The sequence below is a fragment of the Labeo rohita genome, chromosome 16 (assembly GCF_022985175.1).
Source record: "Labeo rohita strain BAU-BD-2019 chromosome 16, IGBB_LRoh.1.0, whole genome shotgun sequence".
Classification (NCBI taxonomy): Eukaryota; Metazoa; Chordata; class Actinopteri; order Cypriniformes; family Cyprinidae; genus Labeo; species Labeo rohita.
In genome coordinates this window covers 11,921,773-11,948,549 of record NC_066884.1, presented here as the reverse complement: position 1 = coordinate 11,948,549, position 26,777 = coordinate 11,921,773, and the positions used below count along the sequence as shown (strand labels likewise).

The 26,777-nt window shown below is 37.0% G+C and overlaps 1 protein-coding gene across 1 annotated transcript in view; it reads left to right on the top strand.

Moving 5' to 3' along the window:
* Window positions 1–7,436: 7,436 nt before the first annotated feature.
* Window positions 7,437–26,777, top strand: part of map7d1a (MAP7 domain containing 1a) — a 45,556-nt gene continuing 26,215 nt past the window's right edge. Inside the window, 2 exon segments of the mRNA XM_051131213.1 lie at window positions 7,437–7,849; window positions 23,110–23,319. Coding sequence (XP_050987170.1) covers window positions 7,789–7,849; window positions 23,110–23,319 — 271 coding nt within the window. The 5' untranslated portion in view covers window positions 7,437–7,788.

The following is a 26,777-nucleotide window of genomic DNA, read 5'->3' as shown; positions in this document are numbered from 1 at the left end:
AAGGAGAATGTAGAGAGTTATGGGGTTGGAGAAAATAATGTAAACACCTTATTAAAATGTTAAAATTTACCATAATTTGCATGTAATACAGCTTCCAAGCTTCTTAGAATAGATTCATACAACTTTTAAAGAGTCTCCAGTGGAATGAACATCTGAATGATCAGAACATCTGCCAATTGCTTGTTGGAGATGTTGGAGGAGAAAACTGCGTCTCACTCCTCTCTGCAAAACTGACCAAAGTGGTTTGATAATATTCATGTCAAGTGATTTAAGAAGACAAGGGCAGATCTTCAAGTTCATCTTGGTGCTCCATCTGTCCAGGTTTTATGATTATGACACGTTGCATTTTAACATTAATGTTTGTAATTCATGTTTCAGCTGCTGCTGCTCTTTTATAAATGTTGGATTTGTGAAGTTCTGTGGTTGGTTCTGGTGGAAATAGAAACTTCAAAGTGAAATTTGAGGTTTGCTGTTACTTTTGCTACAGTATTTTTGTTGTTCGGACACAATCTTTCTTAGAGATTGACGGTCCTGTCATTCACTTTCAAACTAGAAAATATAAACAACCAAAAAATAAATAAATAAATAAAAGATGATCACAATGTTTGTCTGCTTTACTGTAGCCTACACAAATGATATTACAATATGACAGATCATATAGGCCACATTCTTAAAAATGAACGTTCTTTATTGGAATATGGTTCCATGAAGAAACTGTAGCATCCATGGAACATCACACTAAGAAAAAATGGTTATTTTAAGAGCTGTTTAATGTTGTTTACAGAACCCAAATGGTTCCATGGCATCACTGCAAAATTTTTAAATAAAAAAATCTGTCCCCGTCAGATCCAGAGAAGTTTTAATGTGTTTGCAGCTCAAGCACTGACTAACTTTCAAACTAACTCTGAAATTAACTTTTCTTATTTAGGAGCAATATTTTTTCCTAATCATTTTTACATTTGTAAGGGCAATCTTTATAATCACCTGACTATTATAAAAACCATATGTTGTTTTTTATTGTCAAATACTTAAATTTACCCAATTACTTTCATCAATATTTTAAACTGTTGTCAATGTAACAATATAAAACTGTATCTAAATTATACATGTAAAAAAACAGGGCTCATAGGGCTGCAATATTATGACAAAATTGGAATAATGGTTATTAATATCGATATAGAAAACATTTTTTTTTTTTTTGGCGCGTCACATTCTGGCTTCATAGACAAACATGTTAGTCCATCATGTTAGCCAAGTCCAGCAGAAATTATGCAAAAACTCCCTTTATAATCACTGAAACTATGAAATTAATCTTAAATCGCGAGTGTCCGCACTCATCGACAGCTCCAGCGTTTTTAGCGCTGCTGACTAATCCAGGGCGCCTCTGATTGGCTAATGCATTCCTGAATTCAACAGAAACGCGTTTGATTGGTTATAAGGCTCAACGCTGCGCAAAACAGCGTGCAAACCAATCTGATGCAGTGTGAGCGAATCTAAATGCAATTCCGCAAATTGACACTTTTCATTCATTTTCGTATTTCATTTTAATCACCATGTTAATTTCATGTTAATTTCCTACTCTGATAAGTACCATCAGTACAGTACAGTTTTAGCTTGGCACCAACAGCTATATATACTGCACCTGCAATGCATGAATGGTCACCGCATCTATAAAGCAGCTGCAATTAAATTCTTTTTTAAAAACACTGTCATTCAAAATGCACCAATAGGCAATATTTCAACAGTGAAGGACATTTTAAAGAGGAATTTAAGCTTTTAAACTGATCCAGTGGGGTCACAGTGGGTCATTCACCCACTCTGTCCCTTTTCATTCTCTCTTTATCTTCGCGGTAAGTACAATGTTTGTCATGGTAATGAAAGGGTCTTTGGGCAGATCTTTGGATGGTGGAGTAGGGGGTGGGGGCCACGTGAAGGTGTAGAAGGGCAAAAGAGCGGGTTGTGGTTTCTGCAGTGCAAGGTTCAATTCATGGCTTTGGAAAAGGGGTCCAGAGGTGAGGTGTGGGGGATGAACATCTTTTGCATGTTCATATTTGTGTGTGCATCAGTTACCTATGGGTAAAAGCAATATAAGAACAGTAAGTGTTTTGCAAGAATGATGCAAGAATGACTTGACTGTTACCCCATTATAGACTGCTTTACCTGTCATGAGCCACATTTATGAATATTTACCTCATCATACGTCAAAGAAAAACCCTGTGTGATAGTTGTGTTTGTCCACATTTTACACAGAACATTTCCCAACCTTATTTAAAGGAGAAGTCCACTTCCAAAACAAAGATTCATGTACTCATCCCCTTGTCATCCAAGACGTTCATGTCTTTCTTTCTTCAGTCGTAAAGAAATTGTGTTTTTTGAAGAAAATATTTCTGCATTTTTGTCCATATAATGGACTGATATGGTGCCCTGATTTTAAACTTCCAAAATGCAGTTTAAATGCGACTTCAAATGATCCCAAATGCGGTTGTAAACGATCCCAGCCGAGGAAGTAGGGTCTTATCTAGCGAAACGATTGGTTATTTTCATTAAAAAAATACAATTTAAATACTTTTAAATCTCAAACACTCGGAAATGCTAGACAATTATTCTCGAAATGTCGAAAAACTCGACATCGTATTTTCTCCCTAAACTTCAAAAATCATTTCAAAATCATCCTACATCACTGCAGAAGTTCCGACCCATTCTTTGCAATGTGAACATGCAAAGAAGATCAAACACCCTTAACAAAAAAGGTAAAACAGCGATATAGGGCGATTTTGAAGTTGAGGGAGAACATGAGATGGGAGTTTTTCGACATACCCTAACTGTCATGAACTAGGACAAAAAACAGTCCAAGCAGAGTAAGACAAGACGTGCTTTTGGCATTAATAAAAAGTATATAAGATAAGACCCTTCTTCCTCAGCTGGGACTGTTTACATCCGCATTTGGGATCGTTTGAAGCTGCATTTAAACTGCATTTTGGAAGTTCAAAGTCGGGGCACCATACCAGTTCATTATATGGAAAAAAATGCTGAAATGTTTTCCTCAAAAAACATAATTTCTTTACGACTGAAGAAAGAAAGATATGAACATCTTGGATGACAAAGGGGTGAGTAAATTATTTGTAAATTGCTGTTCTGGAGTTCTCCTTTAAATTTGCAGCACATCCACATTGTGATGTTTAATATTAGTTTGCAGTACTTCACTTACAAATATCTAATGTCATGCAACATTACACTTGAACTGTGGCTGACTGGAGACAATTATTTCACATTAATGACATAGTATGCTGACTAACTAGTTTCTCGTTCTGCTACGCATTATGATCTCCAATAAACAAAGTAGCCTGATTTATTTCGCACCTCATTGTTTTATTAATGATCTGTCAACCCCATCCTGTTGCTTCCCGTATGAACTCTACAAGGCAGGATAGACGTTAGCAAAAATGTTTCAAACAATGAACAGATGAGACTGCCCAGGCTTCTTTTCAATACATAATTTTTAACTCTATTCTAAAGTTGGCTGATACCACATTCCTCACATAGAAACACACTTATGAAAGACTGAAGGTCTATCTCAGTGCATTTTGGGCATTCCTGTTATTGTGATTTCATTAAGGGGCCACAGATGACCCTGACCATGCAGAGATGCTGACCCTTGGATTCTGCAAGACAATAGACAGGCTTCTCCAGGCTGACTCTATTGAACCTGAGCCTCGCCAAGCATATAAAACTTTTTAGTTTTAAGCCCAGGGTCCAATATGGGTAGCAATGGAACAAACTGCTAGATGTCAAATAGCAGTTGAACTGTATTGTTTAGATATTTGAAAGTACTTTTATCTTTATTTTTTAAAGGAGGCACGAGGACAAATTTGCATTGAAATATTTCTCGTTTCCAGCTCAGTTAGATTTAATATGAACTATGTTTACTAGTTACATGCGGCATGAGCCATATTATCCACAGATTTAAAGATTATGAAACAATGAAAATACTTAAACCAGACTTCTCAGGCTTCTCACTTAGCCTAATTTCCCTTTCTAATTTTGATTCAATCATATTAGAGCGCTATTGTGTCCTGTTTACTCCGTAGCTGGATGCCCCTCACGGGTTTAGCCTCTATTCAGCTATCAAATTCAACAAAGCCATCAGAAAATATTGCCCAGAATGTGTTAAAAGTTTGCGTACGCCCACAGAGACATAAATATTCTCTGTGTGCGTTCACAACTTTAGTTCACAGTGCCTTTTTTGTGAATGGCGTATGGTTGTTTTGTCCTATTTTCCATAATGAAAAGCTGTTTACGTTTAAATAGTCAGTGTAATTACAAAACTATCCTCAATGAAGCAAATCTGCAGTATTTTTTGATTTGTCACACCTCATTCTAATTCATTCTCAATGCATATAAACTCCTGAGTGAGTGTTTCCATTGCCGTCATGCTTAAACAGTGCAAGTAAAGAACATGAGGTCAGTCAATAAAAGGATTTGCAAATGTATTAGCAGATCATTTTTGCATCTTTTGATTTTAGCTTATTTTAATATTTACATCTAAATCTTTGCAGAATGAGTCAGCTTCAGAATGAGGTCTGTTCACTCTGTAATTATTGGCAGTAGCATCATTCGTAGTTTTAGAGATGGTTATATAAGCTTTCCAAACTAGAACAGGGCTGTACGCCATTTAGTGTCAAGATGAGAATGCCTTAAATTCCAGTTCAGATCCTGTATTTGACCTGAAATAGTAAACTAACAGGATGCAGAACTGCAATGTGAATGTAAGAAAGTTTATTTATTGGGGTTCCTACCTCCAAGTTTCTAACTCCCCCAAACTCTGTCCAGTTGCAGTGACAGGTGGCTCTTGGGGGGGTTTGTGTTAATACAGGCCAACAGCTGCACAAAGGAGCCCCACTGGTCTTTTTGGGGGACGGGATGTCCCCTCTCAAGCGTGCCATTTGCACCCCCCGATTTCACTCCTGCACCAACCCCCCTCTTCATCATAGCGTCTACTCTTAGCCCCTCTTGAGCAGATGCCAGCTGCGCTCTACAGGTGGCAAGCAGCTTCGTAATTCATAAGATTCAGCAAAACACCTTTTTTTTGTTATCATTGTTTTGCCCCTCAGGAAATATTAGGTCATGTTGAACCGAACATTAGATGGTCTGTCTGAATGAAAAACTGATTTATTCTGCAATATGATTGTGAAATTTCACAAATTTTAGCTAATCTACACCATGATTACAACAAATACAGCTGCAAGCAGAGATTACCAGGGTTCAAGTGCTTAAGGCATTTAAACATACGGCAGACATTACATATTATTTAGCAAGCCTGTAACCACCTAAATCAATGATTAAAAAACATTTTTGGCAAATCCAGGTAATTTACCACAGAAATATAATGTTTTTTAATGTTTATGATTGTTATATTGCCAGGTTCCAATCTCTGTAAAACTTTCAATGCATGTTTAGAATCACCTGTTGCATGTGCTCACCGGGTTTTGTGAAGTTTTGAGTTTTTGTTTAGGCTTTATAGGCTTTTGTGTCTATTTTGGACAAGCCCCTTTTCTAAACGACCCCGTTATAGCTTCCCAAGGGGGAAATTTCAACATTTTTTGATCATTATTGATCTAGAGAGTCCAGAGAAATGCAGATTGAGTGAAAAACCTAGGAACAGTTTGCAAAAGTATTATTTTTTTTATATTTTCTCCATCATTTAACAATAGATTTGACTGACAGGAGTGGTTCTAGAGGAAGTTTGTATGATACGAATATCGTGCGTATGTGTTGAAAACCACACAATATACAGTCATTTACGCCCTTGTCTAATAGGTGCTCAAAGTTCATCGGCCTATGGCAGCCATGTTTTTTGAGATATGCAAATGCCCTTATGTCCACTTGTGATTTTCACGTCGACTGGACAAACAGTTGCATAGTTATGGCCATTTTTAAATTTTTCCTCTTATAGCGCCACCAAGTGGCCAAGCTCTGTGACTTTTTTCATGTGACCTCAGATTCAGCTCTTACATACGAGTTGTGAGCTTGGCAAAGATATCTCATTCCGTTCAAAAGTTATATCCGTTTTAGTAAAGGCAGCCCTGCCCCTTTCGAACATTTTGGTGTCTCTTTACGACAGAGGCTCGAAGGTTCAACTTTTATTTTTTGCCAATTATTGATATTCACTCTCCAGAAAATCTTCCTGCACTGCACTAATTCACAAAAGTAGGTTTTTCAAAAATATGCAAAAATAAAACAGAAACACATGAGTCAATGATTACAGCAGCATTAGGAGTTATGAACGATTTCGTACTTGTGATCACTGTACACTGTAAAAAAACAAAAAACACTATTTGTTGAGTCAACTTAAAATAATTTGTTACCCTGCTGCCTTAAAATTTTAAGTTCAGTCAACTCAAATAAGTTTAGTCAACTTGAAATGTTAAGTTGTACTAAGTAAAAACTTTGTTAACTTTGTTAAACTTAACACATGGGTAAGTAACCCAGCAACCTTAAAATTTTAAGTTGAATCAACTCAAATATCTAAGTTGTCACTTAGTATAATTTAACATTTCAAGTTGAATAAACTTTTTTTGAGTTGACTGAACCTAAAATTTTAAGGCAGCAAGGTAACAAATTATTCTAAGTTGACACAACAAATTGTTTTTTACAGTGTAGCACCACCGTCAGGCTGACTGGAACGAGCATTGATGACTTTTTTTGTATATATGTATTTCCTTTTGAAACAGGAAATTTTGATGGGATTTTGAAGGTGTAAATGACTATTTGCCACTTTCTATTATAGGTTGTATTAGGGTGAGGGTGCTCATGTCAGCCAACATTTGATTGGATAAAATAAACCAGTCCAGGATGAATCATCAATATTTTTCCTCAGAGAAAGCATGTATAAAAAGCACATAGGTAAAAGTGAATTTGGTCAACATATACTAGCATATACATGACCTCTATACTAACATATATAGACAAAAAGTCACAAAATTCTATTTTTGAGTGTTTAAGTGTTTAAAGTTTTTTATGCATATAGTATAATTTGTAAGTAAAAACGGGCAAAATGTAGTCTCAGATACTGATACAGGCTCATAGCAGAGGGAAACCACTCTGAATAGTCGTTTTAGCATCTTTCTAAAATGAAATTTAGTCAATTGAGTCACAAACTATGCAGTTTGGACATTTTTGGAGACGCAGGCAGACGGAAACTTCTAATATAAAACAGGTAGAACAGGTAAAAATATGTGACAGTATTTAAAACATCCGAGTTTTAAAAGATTAAAAAAGCCAAAATTGATCATTTCACATTTTTAGACTATATTTGTAGTTTCTAAACTGTATAAACAAACCATCCCTTGTAATTAGGGATTCCTTCAATCCTAAATCCACCCCTACGTAACATGTGGTACATTCCACACCGGAGGCCGAGTTGGGACGGTCTTCAGCTCACAATGAGCCGCATGCCATCACCTTCAGAGCGGCAGAGGGAGCACCCAGAGGCTGTATCCGCTGTGTGTCAGAAACTTTATTCAATCTCACCCCTCTATCAGGCCGGGACGAATCTACAGTTTTGTAATTGGACTTTAATCCCGGGCTCTTCATGAATCAATCGTATCCATAATATTTTCCCAAGACCCTTCGGCAGACTGTTTTGGGGATTTTTGTGCCCTGAGCAGAAACAGGGATCGGTTTCGTGTGCCTGTGGAGATCCGGTGCGATCGAAGAAAGTTTCTCCCAGTCCCACGAAAGGAATGAATACATTTTAAAGAGGAAAATCCGCATGATTTAACGATAAACATGGATTGCAACCATCTTGACACACAGCCGGGGATAAATCAGTTGACACCCTTAGAAGCAAGTAAGTCGGCGTTTATGTTTCCTTAATAAATCAGTATTTTTCCTCGTGATTTATGAGGGGTGTATGAATGTAGTCAGCTGAACAGAAGCCTTTACCTTCCGCTGCGAATATCCGTTCAATGTAGGAACGATACAAAAACTGTTAAGGTAAACTTTAGGTGCGCAGTTACATATCTCAAAAGTTTTTTTTTTGTTTTTTTGTTAAATTTAAGATATAATGCTATAATGCTGGGGCTGTCGCTGTTTTAGATGGATATTTATTTAGCATTAAATAAATACATTTTCATTCATTCATTTATTATGTATTTGCGTTTACATATTTATTTTTAAAAGACGGGTAAACGCGTATTTATAGGCCTGTTGAATTTTTGTGTATTAGCCTATGTTAAACTATCCCCATAGCATCTTTTTTATCCCACATATGACGTGTTCATGGGGGTATACATGACGTGTTAGTGATTCAAGCTTAATCATGAGATATTCACGCGGGAATTTCACAGGCTGAATGGACAACGAATGAGATATATGACGTATTCATAATATTTCACATCACTAGCTATCAGTTACTAGTAATCCAGTGAAGATCTTCTACTAGCATGATGTTTTGTTGTCATTATCTGCGGATGTCGTGGATTATTGTGTTACCGCCCCATTGCTGTGACATCACTTTAGCAGTCTGGAATACAAAATGATTAAAGACGAATTCAGTTGATCCCTATAATTGATTCATCATCAAACACTTCTGGTCACATGCCAGTGATTCCTAATGAATCTGCTGACTACATCATCTTAGCAGTGACACCATAGAGACCCAATAAATAAAACCATATGATCTTCAGGGTGATTCAGATGATACATTTTCTGGTCACAGCTTGTCTGTGCAGACAGTCAATAAGTTGGGATACACCCTGCAATTATGCATGTCCTGATAAGTATGAAAATACAGTAACATGACAGTACATGACAGATTTCTCAACTGAAATTACAGTCATTTAATGGATCTGCTGAGAAGATGGCATAAATCGTTAGGTCTTAGGTTTGTTATGTAACATGGAGCCCTCTTGCAGCATCAGATGTTGCTTCCTTTCTACTGGATTCTTTATTAAATTACTGAATAGACTCTGTATCTCTGTATGAGGGTCATGCCTAATATCCTTGAGACTAGGCTAAAACACTTGACGACTATACAGTCACTTGTAAAACGTCCTAACTGAACATTTTGTCCTCAAATGGACTTGAGTTTCTTTTTCAGAATCTGAACAAGATGCTGCTTTTGTGTTTGGGTCCTTTGCATTGAGGACTTCATTCACTGCTGACTGTTACTCATTAACTTTCTTTTTATCCTTCATAGAAGAGCTCTGTTTGTGCCTTTAGACTGATTAATCGCCTTTCGTTGTCCTAGCAAAGACAAAACCTGACACATGGCATACTAGCACACACTTAGGAGCCCATTATCCAATTGTTTGAGAGAAAACACAAAGTAAATTTAAGTTCTCAATGTTAATAGCATGCTCTGAATGGGAGCTGAGGTGTTTTTTAGTCTGACGAGGTCTGCTCTGTTGAGTTCTGCCCTGTCAGGACTTTTGAAGAGCATCTTCTAATCTCTCTTTTCTTTAGATCTGCATTCAGGCACGGGTGCTGCTCGGTTCACCCCGCCTTTCGTTTGACACCCCCAGCTGTCTGCAGTGTTTGGCCGGATTTCGTTATGTTCTCCCTTTGCTAATCTGAGAATCGGTATCTAGTGTGCTTTGAATCATTAAGATTCATTGCATTCAATAACTCGCCACTTTAATGACCCGTTTCACCCTGTTAGTTGGTTTGTTTATAGATCAACAAATGAGAATTAAAATGAGTGGCTGACTGATATCTAATAGCAGGAGTATATTTGTAGCAATAGCCAACAATACATTGTATGTGTCAAAATGATCGATTTTTCTTCTATGCCAAAAATCATTAGGATATGAAGTGAAGATCATGTTCCTTGAAGACATTTTGTAAATTTCCTTAAATATATCAACACTTAATGTTTGATTAGTAGTATGCATTGCTAAGAACTTCATTGGACAACTTTCTCAGTATTTAGATTTTTTTTTTTTTTTTTTTTTCACTTTTAGATTCCAGATTTTCAAAAGCTGTATCTTGGCCAAATATTGTCCTGTCCTAACAAACCATACGTCAATGGAAGGCTACATCAGATTTCATATGATGTATAAATCTCAGCTTTCATATGATGTATAAATCTCAATTTAAAAAAAACTGTCCCTTATAATTGGTGGTTTTGTGGTCCAGGGTCACATATATGAAATAATACTAATTATTAAGACTGAATGAAATGTATATGCATTTGGTAAAATTAAAAAAAAAAAGGTTATTTTACATATTTACTCCAGATTTGCTAAAACAAATAGCCAGATTCTGAAAAAAAGTCTCAAATATTGTCTGATTAATGAGTCTATCATTATTTCAGGACAATTAACTATTTTTAATGTAAATTTAAGTGCAAAGAGGACTGTTTTCAGCAATGTTGACTTTTTGGTCATAATCATCCCAAAGCACCATGGTGTTCAGGTTTTAACAGAACATTAAACATGTTTGCAAGGTCTGTGTGTTCTCGTTGTGGAGAACGTGCCAGTTTTTATTGTGATCAATAAATGTTGGTTGCTGTTAGTAAATGGATATCCATTTGAAATAGTAGCTATATTTGTCAAAATATGTCATTCGGCAGTTTTGTGATCAAATAGAGGCAATTCAATCTGCTTAAAAGTCTGTTAATTAAATCTTTTGCAGTAAGAGCAAATGACATTTGGAGTTTCACATTTCCACAAAAGAAAAAACATTAAATAAATTGGCTTAGGCAAAAAGCTTTGCATTTGGGAGCATGATCCATGACATTTTTCATTATGCATCATTTTAAAGGGATATTTTAACCCAACATTCTTGTGGCTTCGTAATATTACAGTTGAACCACTAATGTCACTTGGACTATTTTAACAATGTCTTTAGTTCCTTTCTGGGCCTTGAACTTACTGTCTATGCAGGCTCAGAAAGCTCTCGGATTTCATCAGAAATATCTTAGTTTGTGTTCTGAAGATGAATGAAGGTCTCACAGGTTTGGAATGACATGAGTAGTTAATGACAACATTTTCATTACTGGGCAAACTATCTCTTTAAGTGAAATATTTAGTGTTGCTAGAAAACTGTTTTAATGGTTGTGTCCATGTCAGCTCTGTGGAGGCTAAAGAGTTTTTCAGACTGACAGGGGCCAGTTTCTGTTACGTAACAAGCAGCAACCCCCAACACACATTCTTATACACACACCCCTCTCTGTCAAGCCTGTGAAACAATAAAATTCAGTTTCAAAACCCTGAACCAAGAGGCTCTTACGTAATGAGCAGAACATGACCCCATTTTTGGGATGACAACAAATGACCTTGTAACAGAAGGGAGTTTGGAAAATATATTTTACACTAAATTAAGATAACATTGTATCCCAACTGGCATATTATTTAGTTCATTTTTTTAAAGTGGTGGGAAATTTTACTTTGGTTCTTTCGGATGTTATTAAAGAAGTATCGATAGCCTACAGGAGATTGTGGTTAATTGGCATATTTAAATCCTAACCACAAGCTTTAATACTGACACACATACACACACATGCACCAGTGATAACTGAAGCACTTTCAGCCTGAGGAATAGATGCGGCTCTCTACTGCATCAAATCTGGCCTAGAAAATGTGTCTCTGGAGTAATTAATCCTCTTGGAAGATTTAAATGTTGTCAGACCCAGAAAATGGCAAGGAAATCTGAAGGAAAGGGATTTTCGAGGCCACGTACTGTACTCCTGATTCTTTCTTAATGTAGATTTTGTTTTTCTTTCTATGCGTTCATAATAGGAAGGCTTGACTCTTGATAATCCAATTTGCATGACCTTAAAAATATTGTACGTCACCTATGGTTTACAGAACGTATTCATCTATTTTGCTTTCCACAATGCATACAAAAGTTTGCATTGAATAAGGATCTGGTAAATCCTCTGTATAGCTGTGGTAATCTTTTACCACTACATAACAAAGAAGCTACAGTTTCCTTACGATTTTTGGGGAAAGTGATGATTCGCTCAAAAATGATTTACTCATCTTCATGTCATTCTGTACCTATGGAGATGCTAAGGAGAAAAAAAAGAGGAATAAATTATTTAAATGCAGATGAAAATTTTGCATTCTCTTGCAAAAATATTACACTCCCGAAGAAACTTTGCATTAGCAACATCTTATTTTATTGCATTTATTTTTCATTTTTTGGTGAACTATCCCTTTAAAGGTGTTGTAATACAGACAAACATCGAGCTATCTTAATATGGAGACAACACTCATATTTGTCATTTCCAGCAGGCGCTTGTGTTTTCTGGTGTGGCCACTGAGTGCTAGGAATGCTAAACATTCCTCACTGAATGTGTGTCTTCTGTTCAGCTGAAGAGCAAGAGAGAGCAATGAAGGAAGAGAGAGAGTGGACGGCAAAGGAACGGTGTGACAAGATTCCAGAGCTCATGCTTGCATACAGATGGAATCACGTCAGGTCTCCTTTCCCGTGTAGCACACAGATGGTGTAAATCACAGTCCTCAGACATGAAGCGCTTGCAGGACAGCTTGTTTCCATCGTCCCTCTCTGATTGGATAAAGCCATCCATCCGCACCAGAATGTCAAGTGACACACACCAAATGCACTGCCACCATCTTCTCAGTTACAGTGAAAGCTTTGCTTTTTTTTAAAGGAACATAATGGACTGATCTGGTGGGAAGGCTGCATGTGAAAAAAATCACTATTATCTGACACTGAAATGGCTTTCTTGAAAAATCTAATTTGTCTGAGGAAGCTCTAAGCAGAAAAATAACCACTTGTGGTAGCCAATCAGAAAAGGTTGGGGCAGGACTACTTGTATAAAAGATGTTTTGATGAGGCTAACATCAGTGTTGCCAAGTTCACTGTTGCCACGGATTGTTTTTGATGTCCGCGGGTTGAAGGAACCCCCAAAAATGTCATATTTAGCTCCTGAAATATGGATTTACCAGGGGAACCCTGACAAAAAAACATGTATTTTATCCCCCGGGACACAATTTTTAACGGGGGACCCTCTCCAAACGCAATTGGACTAGTTTTGGGCTAGTTTTTGAGTAGCAATTGGGCGGGTTTTGTTGTGAAAACCTGGCAACCCTGGATAACCTACTCAGGTCGTTTAGGGCAGGGGTCACCAGATCCGGTCCTGGAGGGCCGGTGTCCCTGCAGAGTTTAGCTCCAGCCCTAATCAAACACACCTTAACCAGCTAATCAAGGTCCTACTAGGTATACTTGAATCTTCCAGGCAGGTGTGTTGAGGAAAGTCGGAGGTAAACTCTGCAGAACACCGGCCCTCCAGGAACAAGTTTGGTGACCCCTGGTTTAGGGTTTAAGGTGGGAAAAATGTTATTGTTGGTTATGCAATTTTGGGAAATGGAGAATGTGAGAAACTGGTAACCACTGAAACTAATAAAAAGATGACTCCTAATTGTCCTTACTGAAAAATGCTATTTTAAACTATGCTAAGGTAGTTTGCAGGTCTTACATGTAGCTGGTTTGAGCCGATCTCCCAGCCTGACCAACATAAAGGTGACCAAAAACTGGCTAACAGACCAGGAATAGAAGCTTAGGCTGGTTTAATATGTTTTTAAAGGCCTTTTAATACAGGTTTTTGAATAATGAATTAAACTTAATCTCTTTACATGCTTCTGATTTTAATGAGCTCTTCTGAGTGCTCTAAAGCACTTGTGCGTATTAGTTGGTGCTTCACTACACACGTCATTAGTCTCAGATATTAAGATCCATAAGATGAAGCAGATCACGTGTTAACTGTTCACTGTTCAGAGTCTTTGCTGTTTCAAGCCCCTGTGAAGTTATGAATGTTTTTTGGTTGTGAACATGAGCATGTTAATTACATCATCGACCAAAACATTAGCTTAGTGAGCTGTTTTGCTGTCTATTCACCTTTTAAAGCATTAGTTTACTTCCGGAACAAAAATTTACAGATAATGTACTCGTGCCCCTTGTCATTCAAGATGTTCATGTCTTTCTTTCTTCAGTTGTAAAGAAATCGTTTTTTGAGGAAATTATTTCAGGAATTTTCTCAATATAGTGGACTTCCATGGTCCCAGTGAGATCCATGGCCCCAGTTGAACTTCCAAAATGCAGCCTTAAAGGGCTCTAAACGATCCCAGCCAAAAAACTCCCATCTCATTTTTTTTAAAATTCAGCCTACATTGCTGCAGAAGTACCGACCCAGTGTTTACAAAGTGAATATGCAAGTGAAGGTCAAACACCCTTTACAAAAAATGTAAAACAGCGATGTAGGATGATTTTGAAGTTGGAGGAGAAAATGAGATGGGAGTTTTTCATCATATCCTAACTGTCTTAAATCATAGTGGACGGAGTATGCATGCACATTGCAGAGATGAGCATTTTAAGTTAAGAAGTGTATAAATTGTCAATTTTTTTTTTTTTTTTTTTTTTTTTTTTTAGAAAATAACAGATTGTTTTGCTAGACACGACCTTTATTCCTTGGCTGGGATCATTTAGAGCCCTTTAAAGCTGCATTTAAACTACATTTTGGAAGTTCAAACTCGTGGGCACCATAGAAGTCCACTATATGGAGAACATACCTGAAATGTTTGCCTCAAAACATAATTTCTTTGCGATTGAAGAAAGAAAGACATGAACATCTTGGATAACAACGGGGTTAGAACATTATCTGTAAATTTTTGTTCTGGAAGTGAACTAATCCTTTAAGACAATATCCTATTTAAAAATGGACCCTCAGCAACTCAATAGTCCATATATTAGCAAAATGTAAAAAAAAAAAAAAAAAAAAAAAAAAAAAAAAAAAAAATGAAACTTGACCCTCGATTGTAACAAGCCAGCTTTTTTCTAAGTAGGTAAAGGACATACAATTATAGATCGTATCTACTTAAAGAAAGACAGAGATCTCTTTATAATGTGTCTGGTTTATTATTAGCATTTTGGTAAGCGAACAGCAAAGACTATACTAAGTATGTAAAAAATACATTGTACAGTAAATGAAATGCTGGTTTTTATTTAGATTGAATTATGAACATTTCTATCACTCTTGTCTAAAATTGGTCAAAATTCTAATTTGTTACAATGCATTTTGGGATTGCCTTATCAGTATGTTTGTGATGCTGCCTTGTAATTTGGCCATAGTGAGGAATTTTATTGTTGCTTTTAAAAAAAACATCAGGAAACAGCTTTTCTTCTGTATTGTGAGTTGCATCTGAGCGAAACAGATTATAGAAAAAGAAATAAACGTATGGCAGCAACTTGGTTCTATCCATCCAATGTTGATTGGATGGAGGCAGATCTAAATGTGAACTTGCAGTTGATTGCAAGAAAAAGTCAGGGTTTAACCACCTTTTTCTTCAACGCAGAAGTAAGCCTATGGGTGAGACTTCCGGTTCATTGTCCGCTATAGGGAAATAATGAGAAGAATAACAATGTGCAGTAAACAGTAAAACTGTTTGCACTACAAAGCAGTGTGCTCATAATCAAGATAATACATTAGAAAATATGCATTTCATTTTCAATTTTCATTTCATTCTGACTTCAAGGTCACTCTGAAGAATCTTTAAGTGCGTTTTAAATACCTAAGCCACATTCTTTGCCATGTTGTGTCATAGGTGGTGTAAAGGTCACAGATCAAAACACAGGAAGCTTTGGAATTCAATGAGGGTATTTCCTGTCAGTCACTCGTCTGCCTGTTTTACTCTCCTTGTGTGGGAATCTCATGTTTTGATGTCTGGATGTGTCATAGTTTTAGTCCACAACAGCTGTACTTTGAGCCCTGCGGTTTGTTGTCAAAGGCTGGATTTACAGTCTGTTTCTTCTGAGAGGTCTGGAGGTGTGAAGTTCTTATCATGGAGAAGTCGGAATGCAGTGACAGTCAGCTGATCTGTGCTGTAATGTCAGAGCCCGTCTGACGCAACTAAATGCCAATGATGAGGAGTTTCAATTGAGTTTTTTGTTTGGTTTTCTCACATGAAGGTTTTATATTGTAACTTCTATATGTGCAATTCTGGCTAATACTGATAAGCTGACAATTATTTTCATGTCGTTCCAAAACTTTAAGACCTTTGTTCATCTTCAGAACGCAAATTAAGATATTTTTGATGAAATCCGAGAGCTTTCTGACCCTGTATAGACAGCAACGGTACTACCACGTTCAAAGCACAAAAAGGTAGTAAGGACATTGCTAAAATAGTCCTTGTGACATCAGTGGTAAAGATGATGTAATTCAGATCTGCAGACAAAAGATGCATTCAACTTCAAATCTTAATGTGGTGGAATCATTAAAAACCACTAATGGAGATATCAAGCTTTTATGATGACACCGACTTAACCTCAGATTGCTATTTGGTTGTTGATATATTTAGTTTTGGCCATCAAATCAGCAACACACTGCTTACATTAGCTAGATACAGATGCTAACAGTACGTTAGCAATCGATTCAAATCATATGACTGTTTTGTTGGCCAAACCAAAATAGTCTCCACATGTTGAGGTTGAATATGGACTATAAATGATTTGATCAAATTTCTAAATGTTTGTTTAAGCTCTTGTGTTTTTAATTTCCCATGTGATAGGTTAGCTCTCAGTTTGCAGATCTTGGCTGTGGTTTCCTTCTGCTAGTGTGAGTGAGTTTGCAGTATATGTAAGTGCTTCAGCGCTGAGGCTGGTGTGTTTGTGGATCCCATAATTAGGCTTCTGCTGCTGGGATGGTCGTTGGGTTGTTGGGTGGAGCTGGAAACCCAAACACTGACTTTAGTAGAATCTCCAGTCTGCTTTGAATTGATGTTTAGGCCTTTGCTGGTTTAAAAATAACTGGTTGAAGGTTTCTTATGAAGTTTTTTCCACCAAAATCATGTTGGTTTAAACGGTGGACCTCAACCGAAAGACTGGTGGGGGCTGGTTTGAGGTCAAGAAAAATAAAAAACTTTTTTCCAGCAAAAAAGCATTAAAGGTGACCTATACCCCTTTTTACAAGGTGTAAAAAATCTCAGGTGTCCCCAGAATGTGTCTGTGAAGTTTCAGCTCAAAGTACCCCACAGAACATTTATTATCTCATTTTGAAAACGCCTATTTTGAGTGGAAGCAGAAACGTGTTGTTTTCGTGCATGTCTCTTTAAATGCAAATGAGCTGCTCCTCCCTGCCCCCTTTTCCAGAGTGGGGCAGTGCCTTTACAGCTCGTACCTCTGATACTCTGCCAAAAAACATCTGTTTGGTTTTGATTATCATGTCTATCGCACTGAACATCCAGCGCAAACACACAGAAAGCGGCTGTAAGTTCTTATTGCGCTTAAACTCAATTCAAATATACTGGGTTGTTCTTTTTCACGTTTTCTGGTTTGGTAGATGCACAGGGACCTGATCATAGAGCTTAAACGTGGAAAAAGTCCGATTTTTGTGTTTAAATTGGTTGCTATCATATGAGAAAATTCAAAATTCAAAACTTTCAATGCTTTGTCTTTGAGTGCACAAACTGCACTAGTCACCAAGAACTGCACTGGTCACCAAGAATGACAGTTTCCATCATGACAGAGCAGGAAGTTATGAATGGTATCCGTTGCTGCATGTCAGCTATGGCCTTCACCAGTGTGAAGCACTGCCACATATGGCCTTGTCACTTCCTCTGAAGATTGTCCTTTGGAGGAAAACATGCTGGGGTGTTGTGGTTACACACCCAGGGGAGCTCTGCTGGGTTCAAACCACACACAGTCATCTTATTTCATTGTGTCTGTGGTTCTGAAGAGGGATACTGCTATTTAGCAATGAAAGTGGTCTGTGAATGGTAAATATCATTGTCATTACAAGACAGGGTTTAATTGAGTCAAGCAATGTCACAACTTGTCACCTCAATATAGAATTTAAAGGGATAGTTCACCCAAAAATGACAATTCTGTCATTAATTACTCACCCTCATGTCGTTCCAAACCTGTAAGACCTTTGTTCATCTTCTGAACACAAATTAAGATATTTTTGATGAAATATGAGAGCTTTTTGACCCTGCATAGACAGCAACGTTCCTGACATTTTCAAGCCCCAGAATTGTAGTAAGGACATTGTTAAAATAGTCCATGTGACATCAGTGGTTCAACCGTAATGTTGTGAAGCTACGAGAATACTTTTAGTGCGCAAAGAAAACAAAAATAACTTTATTCAACAATTTCTTCTCTTCCGTGTCAGTCTTCGCCACACATTTGGGAGAGTACAGCATGAGAAATTAATGACAGAATTTTCGTTTATGGGTGAAATATCCCTTTAAAAAGTGTGTGTATATATAGTATAAATGTGATATTATTTAGCATAAGCTTATTTATTATAAATCTCAATTTTAAAAAATTGACCCTCATGACAGGTTTTGTGGTCCAGGGTCACAAATATTACTTTCCTGTAACATCACAGAACTGCATGAAGTTTAAAAACTGAATACAGTGTTAGTTTTGACAGCAAATTTTGATTTAGTCTTTTGACTAAAATGCTATTTAGTTTTAGTCATATTTTAGTCATCTGAATTGTTTTTAGTTTTAGTCAACTTAATATAAGATTTTAGTTGACTAAATCTACAGTAGTTTTAGTCAGCTAAAATATAATGGGTTTAGTTGGTGTAATGCATTTATTAAGCATTTCTCTAAAATTACCCAACTCATTGTATAGGTGTGATATTAAGGTTTTATCATGATAAACACCGATTTAACTGCTGTGACATGCAACATTCCTTTATAATAAAATTAAATGAAACCACTTCTCATAAGGAAACAAATGTACTGACACACGTCCAATATTCTTCCAACTGTTTACGTTCATCTAAGACATTAAAAAGTGTGTTTATTTATTGTGTTTATTTAGTGTGTTTATATGAGTGAATACTCATCAAAACGGACAATTCAACATCATTTTGTGTGTATTTCTCCATTCGTGAGATGTGAAAGAGTACTTGTGTCGTTGAGGAAATTAACACTGACTGAATTACAATGTAAATCTGAGCTACTGCTGTAACTCACTCATATCTTTTCTCTCCTCTCTCAGACACTCCCTCAAACACAAACACACACAGAAACAACTTTTAGCTCCAGTGTGAGCCATTCAAAGGTACTATTGAGAAAAGTGCATTTGTCGAGCATGCAGTGGCCCAGTTGTTCACTACAGTCCGCACCTCAAGCTTGAATCTGAGGGGCTTAAGTAAATTTGTTTTGACGCATCACATTTTAGCAGGTCCAGACACTCAGAACTTTGGCGCACCATTACAGTTCACAGTCTCTCTCTGTCTCTTTGGCTCTGTCCCAGCAGCTGGTGTTTACTCTGAGCTTCCAGTGAATCTGCTTCTCTCCCTCAACACTTCCCCCAGAAGAGGCACCCTGCCTGCTTACATCATCCATCCGGGGTGAGGGGCGAGGGGCCGGGGGGGTTGAGGATGAGGTAATTCATTAGGCCTCAAATGAGATGCAGATCCATTCTCAGTCAGCCTCCCAGTTCTTCTGTTCTCCCCCCAACCCCCCACTCACCTCTTCCGATCTTTGATTTAACGGTCGCTGCTTGCTTCCACTTCCGGCTCCCTGTTTGTCTCATTTCCATATTTGAAAAAGAGCATTGCTCAAGCTCTGTACCCTTCAGGATCAATGCACCCTTTTTGGCGAGACTGCTCTGCGCTCTTCATTTAACCGGTTTTCTGTGGTTTTAGGGCAACATAATGGCATGTTGTTCTGGAAAAAGAGTGACAGAGGTGCTTGAAGGAAAAATTCTGGTTTGTTTCTTATTCATTTATTTTCATTTTTAAAAAGTAAACACTGTTTTATGTTATATTGTAGTACTATATTATGTGTGTTATATGATTCATAGCACATACAACTACCAGTCAAAAGTTTTTGAATAGTAAGATTTTAATTGTTTTTTAAAGAAGTCTTTTCTGCTTACCAAGCCTGCATTTGTCTGATTCAAAATACAGCAAAATCAGTAATATTGTGAAATATTTTTACTATTTAAAATAACTGCTTTCTATTTGAATATATTTTAAAATGCAATTTATTCCTGTGATCAAAGCTAAATTTTCAGCATCATCACTCAAGTCTTTTCCAGAGTAAAGAAATTATAGATATAAGTGATGAGACATTTATAATGTTACCAAACGTTTCTATTTCAGGTAAATGCTGTTCTTCTAAACTTTTTTTATTCATCAAAGAAACCTGAAAAACTTTTACTCGGCTGTTTTCAACATAATAATAAATGTTTTTTGAGCAAATCAGAATATTAGAATGATTTCTGAAGGATCATGTGACTGAAGTAATGATGCTAAAAATCCAGCTTTGAAATCACATGAATAAATTACATTTTAAAACATATTCAGATAGAAAACAGTTATTTTAAATAGTAAAAATATTTAAAAATTTTGCTGTTTTTGCTGTACTTTGGATCAAATAAATGCAGGCTTGGTAAGCACAAGAGAATTCTTTAAAAAACATTAAAAATCTTAAATTAAAAACTTTTGACTGGTAGTGTAGCTCAGTCATAACTCTTTTTGTTGTTGTTGTTTCTTCTTTATAAGCTTTTAATGTCAGTAAGCTGTTGCAAGTGGCAGATTTTGTCTTAATATAAAAATGTTTTATATTGGCACCTGAAAATATTTGGCACCTGAAAATATTTGGCCAAACATTAATTAGACTAGAAAAATAAGCCGCATTTCATTATAGATTTACTTAACCTGTTGTCTTGATTATTTAATGTATGTTGGAATAAATCTGTCATGAAAACAGTTACTGTTCAAATGTTTAAATGTTCATTTCAACAATGAAATGTAGTAGAAATATAATTATATAATTTAAGAATTGATATAAAAACTGCTTTAAGCATTGTAAATACAATACAGTTACAATTCAGATGTTTAATTTAGTTCTACGTTGGTAATTGGATGCATTGCTTTCAATATTTCTTTCTTTGTTTGTGTCAGTTGCTTGTATGATTGACAGCATGGTACATTGCTATAGTATTAGTCTATTTTCAGACATGATAATAACTACCAAGCAAATGCATAATGAAACAGAAATCAGCAGTCACATTACAGAATTTCCCAACATTTTATGCATGCAACCCAGATCTTTTCTTACGCTTAATGTCTTTATTATCATTTCATGTCTGGTGGTAATGGTATTTTTAGCTCAACAACATGAATAATTCGATGCATGGCAGTGTTTACTTGGTTTGTCCCTAGACAGCGTACAACGTTAGTGCTGAGAGGAAAAGGGGTTTGGGGTGGATCAGAATGAATCAAATCCTACCTCAAGCACACCTGAGGGTTAAAGCAGACCTTGAGCTGAAAAATCTCCAAATATTAGTTGCTGTGACACTCTCAAACCCCTGTTCATTCAATGCTGTAACGTCCAATCTCATTCTTCCAGGGACAAAACAGGCCACCACTGATGCGTTTTTTTTTTGGTCAGAATAACTCTTCCGCTTCACAGCAGTTGAATAGACATGTTGAGGTGGAGACAACACAGCCGTCCCTCTGAGTAAAAGCAGGATGTTTTCGTATTTACTACACAAGCTGATTCCCACTCTATAGGGTGTTGTATTTATAGAGCTAAATGGTATATTGAAAATCCATTCTATATTTGTGATGTTCATGTTTTCTGTAACAACAAAATCACATCTTTTTAAGTTTTCTAAAGACATTAAATGTCTCTTATTTTTAAATTCAGAAGAATAACTGTGAATCAAATCAATCCGAGCTTTGATTCAGTGATTCATTAGTTTTGTTTAATTTCTGGAAGTTGCTATGGCATATTTGTCATGTAATGTTTTAGCTATAAACAACTGTAGTTCACTTCTACGTTTGCCATGTTTTGTTTGCCTTAATTATTTCTAAATTTTTCACTGTGCTTTAGTTTTTGCTTAAAATATTATTAATGTAATTAAGAATGTATTAAATTGTATTTAATATCATCAAAAAGGCTAAGGAATATTGAGTAATCTATTTTTAAACTATACTGCCACACCTTACTGTGACATCTGTCTTTCTTTATGTGTATGTTTATACATAGACGCTTTATTGAGTCTGTAATGTTGGCCAACATCAAATCGGACTCTAACCCAGATCACACTCTTATCAGTGAAAAGCAGGTGATCTGTTGAACCTCCTCCTCGTGTGGACTGTCCTGACATGACATCATGGCTTTAAGATCTCCAGAACTTGTTTTCTTGCTCATTTTCTTGGATGAAATTTTCGATTTAGACTTATAGTGTGTGTTCAGGTGTCCAGGTAAGCAACACGCTTATCAGTAAGAATGGTAAACTTTAGCTCTTCACGATTTGCTTCAACTGGATTTTGATTCAGGAAGTCATATTGTGATTCTGTGTTAAGATTCAAAACAAGTATATGATTCTGTATAAACCCACCATAAGTAAAATAACATTGAATCTGAGAATCTGATTTTGCTTTTACGTGTATAGTTTAATGGAGATTTGCATAAGAATGATCAGCTTTATGAGAGTAAAACATTAAGTCCCATGATTTTGTTTTCTTTAAATATAATTAATGGTGCAGAATGTTTGCACCTTTTTTTGGTAAATATGTGATATGTACCACTCCATCCATTTTTACAGTGTTGTACATTCATTCAGTATTTTTTTAAAAGAATAACTATTGGCTCCAGGGCTTGGAAATTAAGCTTTGGCATTTGCGTGGTCATCTAATGTCTACGAGTTGGCAGGCATTAGAATGTTTTTCACTTGCAGAAAGTAAATCATATGGTTTAGTCAGGAGTGTCTGATCTGACTGTTTCTCCTATCCACTAAATCGATGTTCTTGAGGGAAGTGGAAGGTGGCAAGATCACCATTATTTTCTTGTGTCCACTGAGCAATTCTTCAAACTACCAATAATCAATTGAGTGGAGGGCAGTTGAGGTTCATATTGAGCTGTCTGGGGGCATGACTTTAACTTATTTGCTGTACCGAAATCTGTTATGGATTATGTGTGCAAATCGAGAACAAATCGATCTGGATTTAATCTCTGTGGAATGTAACTGTGAATGACTCTTCTGTGTAATCACACATCTAGTAGACAAATACTCTTTTTTTGAGTGTTTGCTGTAGTTTAGCTTTGGAATGAAGTTCGACTGGTCTTCATCTCTCGGTTGACGTTTGTCACTTTTTTCATCTTCTGTCTTAGATCCCTCAGCTGTTCCAGAGGCCAATCCCAGTGATCCCAACTCTGAGGAAATCAACACCCCTTCAAAAACAGAATCAGGCCTTGAAACCAACATGCCTATGGAGTTGGACACCGCAAAGAAGTCAGCTCCGCCGAAACAGCCAGACATCATTCCAAAGTCCCCTGCGACACCCACTCCGAGGTCGAGTGGTAGCCCTCAACACAAGAAAGGTGGGTGAAGACCTTGAAGACTATCTGCAATTTATTTTAAGACGAGTTCAGTATTTGCTTTTTTTTATATAGTACTTTTCATTATGATCAGGAAATTGCTTCTTTTGTCCTCTTAAATACCTTTTTACCCCAGAACTTAAGATCAGAATGAACGTAGAAGCATTATCACTGCCAGGTAGTCGGTTTACATGGTTGTAGTTGGACGAAGCTGGTCTTTCATGGTCATTTAGTTTATTTATGAGGTTGATTGCCTATATCAGCTTGGTAGACCATCTTGGTCAAGCTGGTCTTGGTTCTGAAACCATCTTGGTCGAGCAGGTTTGGTTTGGCACACCATACTAGTCAAGCTGGTTTGGGCTGGTAGATCATCTTGGTCAAGCTGGTTTGGTTCGGTAGACCATCTTGGTCAAGCTGGTTTGGTTCGACAGACCATCTTGGTCAAGCTGGTTTGGTTCGACAGACCATCTTGGTCAAGCTGGTTCGGTTTGACAGACCATATTGGTCAAGCTTGTTTGGGTTGGTGGATCATCTTGGCCAAACTGGTTTGATTCGGCAGACCATCTTGGTCAAGCTCATTTGGGGTTGGTAGAACATCTTGGTCAAGCTGGTGTGGTTCGGCAGACCCATCTTGGTCAAGCTGGTTTGGTTCGACAGACCATATTGGTCAAGCTGGTTTGGTTTGGCTGATCATATTGGTCAAGCTAGTCTGGTTCGGCAGACCATATTGGTCAAGCTTGTTTGCGTTGATGGATCATCTTGGTCAAGCTGGTTTGGTTCGGCAGACCATATTGGTCAAGCTGGTTTGGTTGGACAGACTAAATTGGTCAAGCTGTGAAAGACAGCTTGGTCAAGCTGGTTTGGGTTGGTAGAACATCTTGGTCTAACTGGTCTGGTTCGGCAGACCATATTGGTCAAGCTGGTTTGGTTGGACAGACCAAATTGGTCAAGCTGTGAAAGACAGCTTGGTCAAGCTGGTTTGGGTTGGTAGAACATCTTGGTCTAACTGGTCTGGTTCGGCAGACCATATTGGTCAAGCTGGTTTGGGTTGGTAGATCATCTTGGTCAAGCTGGTTTGGTTCGGCAGACCATATTGATCAAGCTGTGAAAGACAGCTTGGTCAAGCTGGTTTGGTTTGGCAAACCATCTTGATCAAGCTGGATTGGTTTCGCAGACCCTATATGTCAAGCTGGTTTGGTTCGGCAGACCATATTGGTCAAACTGGTTTGCCACCATCTTTGTCAAGCTGGACTGGGTTGACAGACCCTATATGTCAAGCTGGTTTGGGTTGGTAGAACATCTTGGTGAAGCTGGTTTGGGTTGATAGACCATCTTGGTCAAGCTGGTTTGGGTTGGTGAACCGTCTTGAGGTGCCAAGTGTTCACAAAACATAACATTGATGGCGATAAACCATTGAAGTGCTTTAAATACACTCAGCTCTATTCAAAACTGTTTTCACTTCCATGAAGAGCACAGGATGTCTCTCGTGAAACAAGCCAGTCATTGAGGATTTACCCCTGACCAAAGTCTTGAAAGCTAACAGAGGCATTTGTTTACTGACCCACAAAGAATTTCCATGGTCATGCCTCTGTAAATGCTCCCAGAATTAAGTTATTTCAGCTGTATTACATTAATGTAGAAATTGATCCGTTTAATGAGGAAAACTTTGGTGCTAATGCTGATTTGTGGAGGCTGGCGACAGGCAGTTCCTAATCGCCTCTGGTCATCAGCTGAGGTGAAGCAATGAAACCTGACTGGGCATCACATTTCACAGTGCTGTGCCAACTGGAGGGATTTAACCCTCCTTCCTGGTTCAGTCACGTTCATAGTATAAAGCTTTCACTTGTACAAGCGCATGTAGGTACATGTTAATAGGAGAGTTGTTTGGGTTTGAGAAAGTAAGCAGCTTTTCTTTGCCTACTTCTTTGTTGTGCTTTTATACAACTGAGGATGTGGTTGTAGAGCATTTGGCGGTTGTTAATTTTGCGGGGAAAAGCTGGTTCAGCGGTGTCTGCCTAGCTATTTATACTTTGTTACTGTGCTTGATACTGCAGTTGTAATTGTTATGTTTTTTGATCTGGTTCCTTTAAATGATCCATTCCTACTGATTTGCGCAGCATTTGTGAATCACTCAAATGTAAAGGAGTTTGGGAGGAAAAATGATATTTACTTGTTACATGTTGGAATCACTCAGAAGTACACCCAAAAATGACAATTCTGTCATTAATTACTCACCCTCATGTCGTTCCACACCTGTAAGCTCTTCGTTCAACTTCAGAACACAAATTAAGATACTTTTGATGAAATCCAAAAGCTTTCTGACCTTACATAGACAGCAACGCAACTGGGTTCAAAGCCCAGAAAGACAGTAAAGCATTAAAATAACTATTAACTAAATTAACTATTAAAAAAGAAGTGGCATTTCTCAATTATTTCAGTTAAGTTTCTTAATTTATTTCAGGTTTAATTCGTAATAACAGTAGTGTTCCGTGGTTTTACCAGTATTAGTTAATTAATAGTTGATTTTAGTTTTCTGATTTTACCTTTCATAGACAAACGACACTACCAGTCAAGTTTTGTAATGTTTTATTGCATTTATTCGATCCAAAGTACATCAAAAACAGTAACATTTTGAAATATTTTTGCTATTTAAAAGAACTGCTTTCTACTTGAATATATTTTAAAATGTAATTTATTCCTGTGATTTTAAAGCTAAATTTTTAGCATCATTACGCCAGTCTTCAGTGTCATATAATCCTTCAGATATCATTCTAACGCTGATTTGCTGTTTAAGAAACATTTCTATTTCAGATAAATGCTGTTCTTCTGAACTTTCTATTCATCAAAAAACCTGAAAAAATTCTACTGTATGCTGTTTTCAACATAATAAATATTTTAGTAAATATTTTTTAACAGCAAATCAGAATATTAGAATGATTTCTGAAAGATCATGTGCCTGGAGTAATGATGCTAAAAATTCTAAATTTTAAATATTTAAAAATATGTTTAAATAGAAAACGGTTATTTTAAATAGTAACAATATTCCAAAAATTTTACAGTTTTTGCTGTACTTTGGATCAAATAAATGTAGGCTTGATGAGCTTGATGGCTTCTTTAAAAAAAAAAAACATTTAAAACTTTTGAATGGTAGTGTATGTTTTTGGTTATCTTTCTGCTGTATGACATCATTCGGTCTCACATGGTTTTATGTTATTAAGCTGCTTCGCACTACTGGTGGTGCACAGTTCAGCTCATCTCATCATAAAATACATTACTGCTGTCAACATCTTGTAAAACTGAACACTCTGTTCCAAAGAATATTGTCCTCCATTGATTCTGGGCTGCTGCTGCCTCACTCATAATATCTTAGTCATGAGAAAGAACATCAGGAGACCTGAAGGAAGGGAAGAGCTTAAGTTCAGGCATTGACTCATATCGCTTGCTGTTTCAAAGCTGAATCA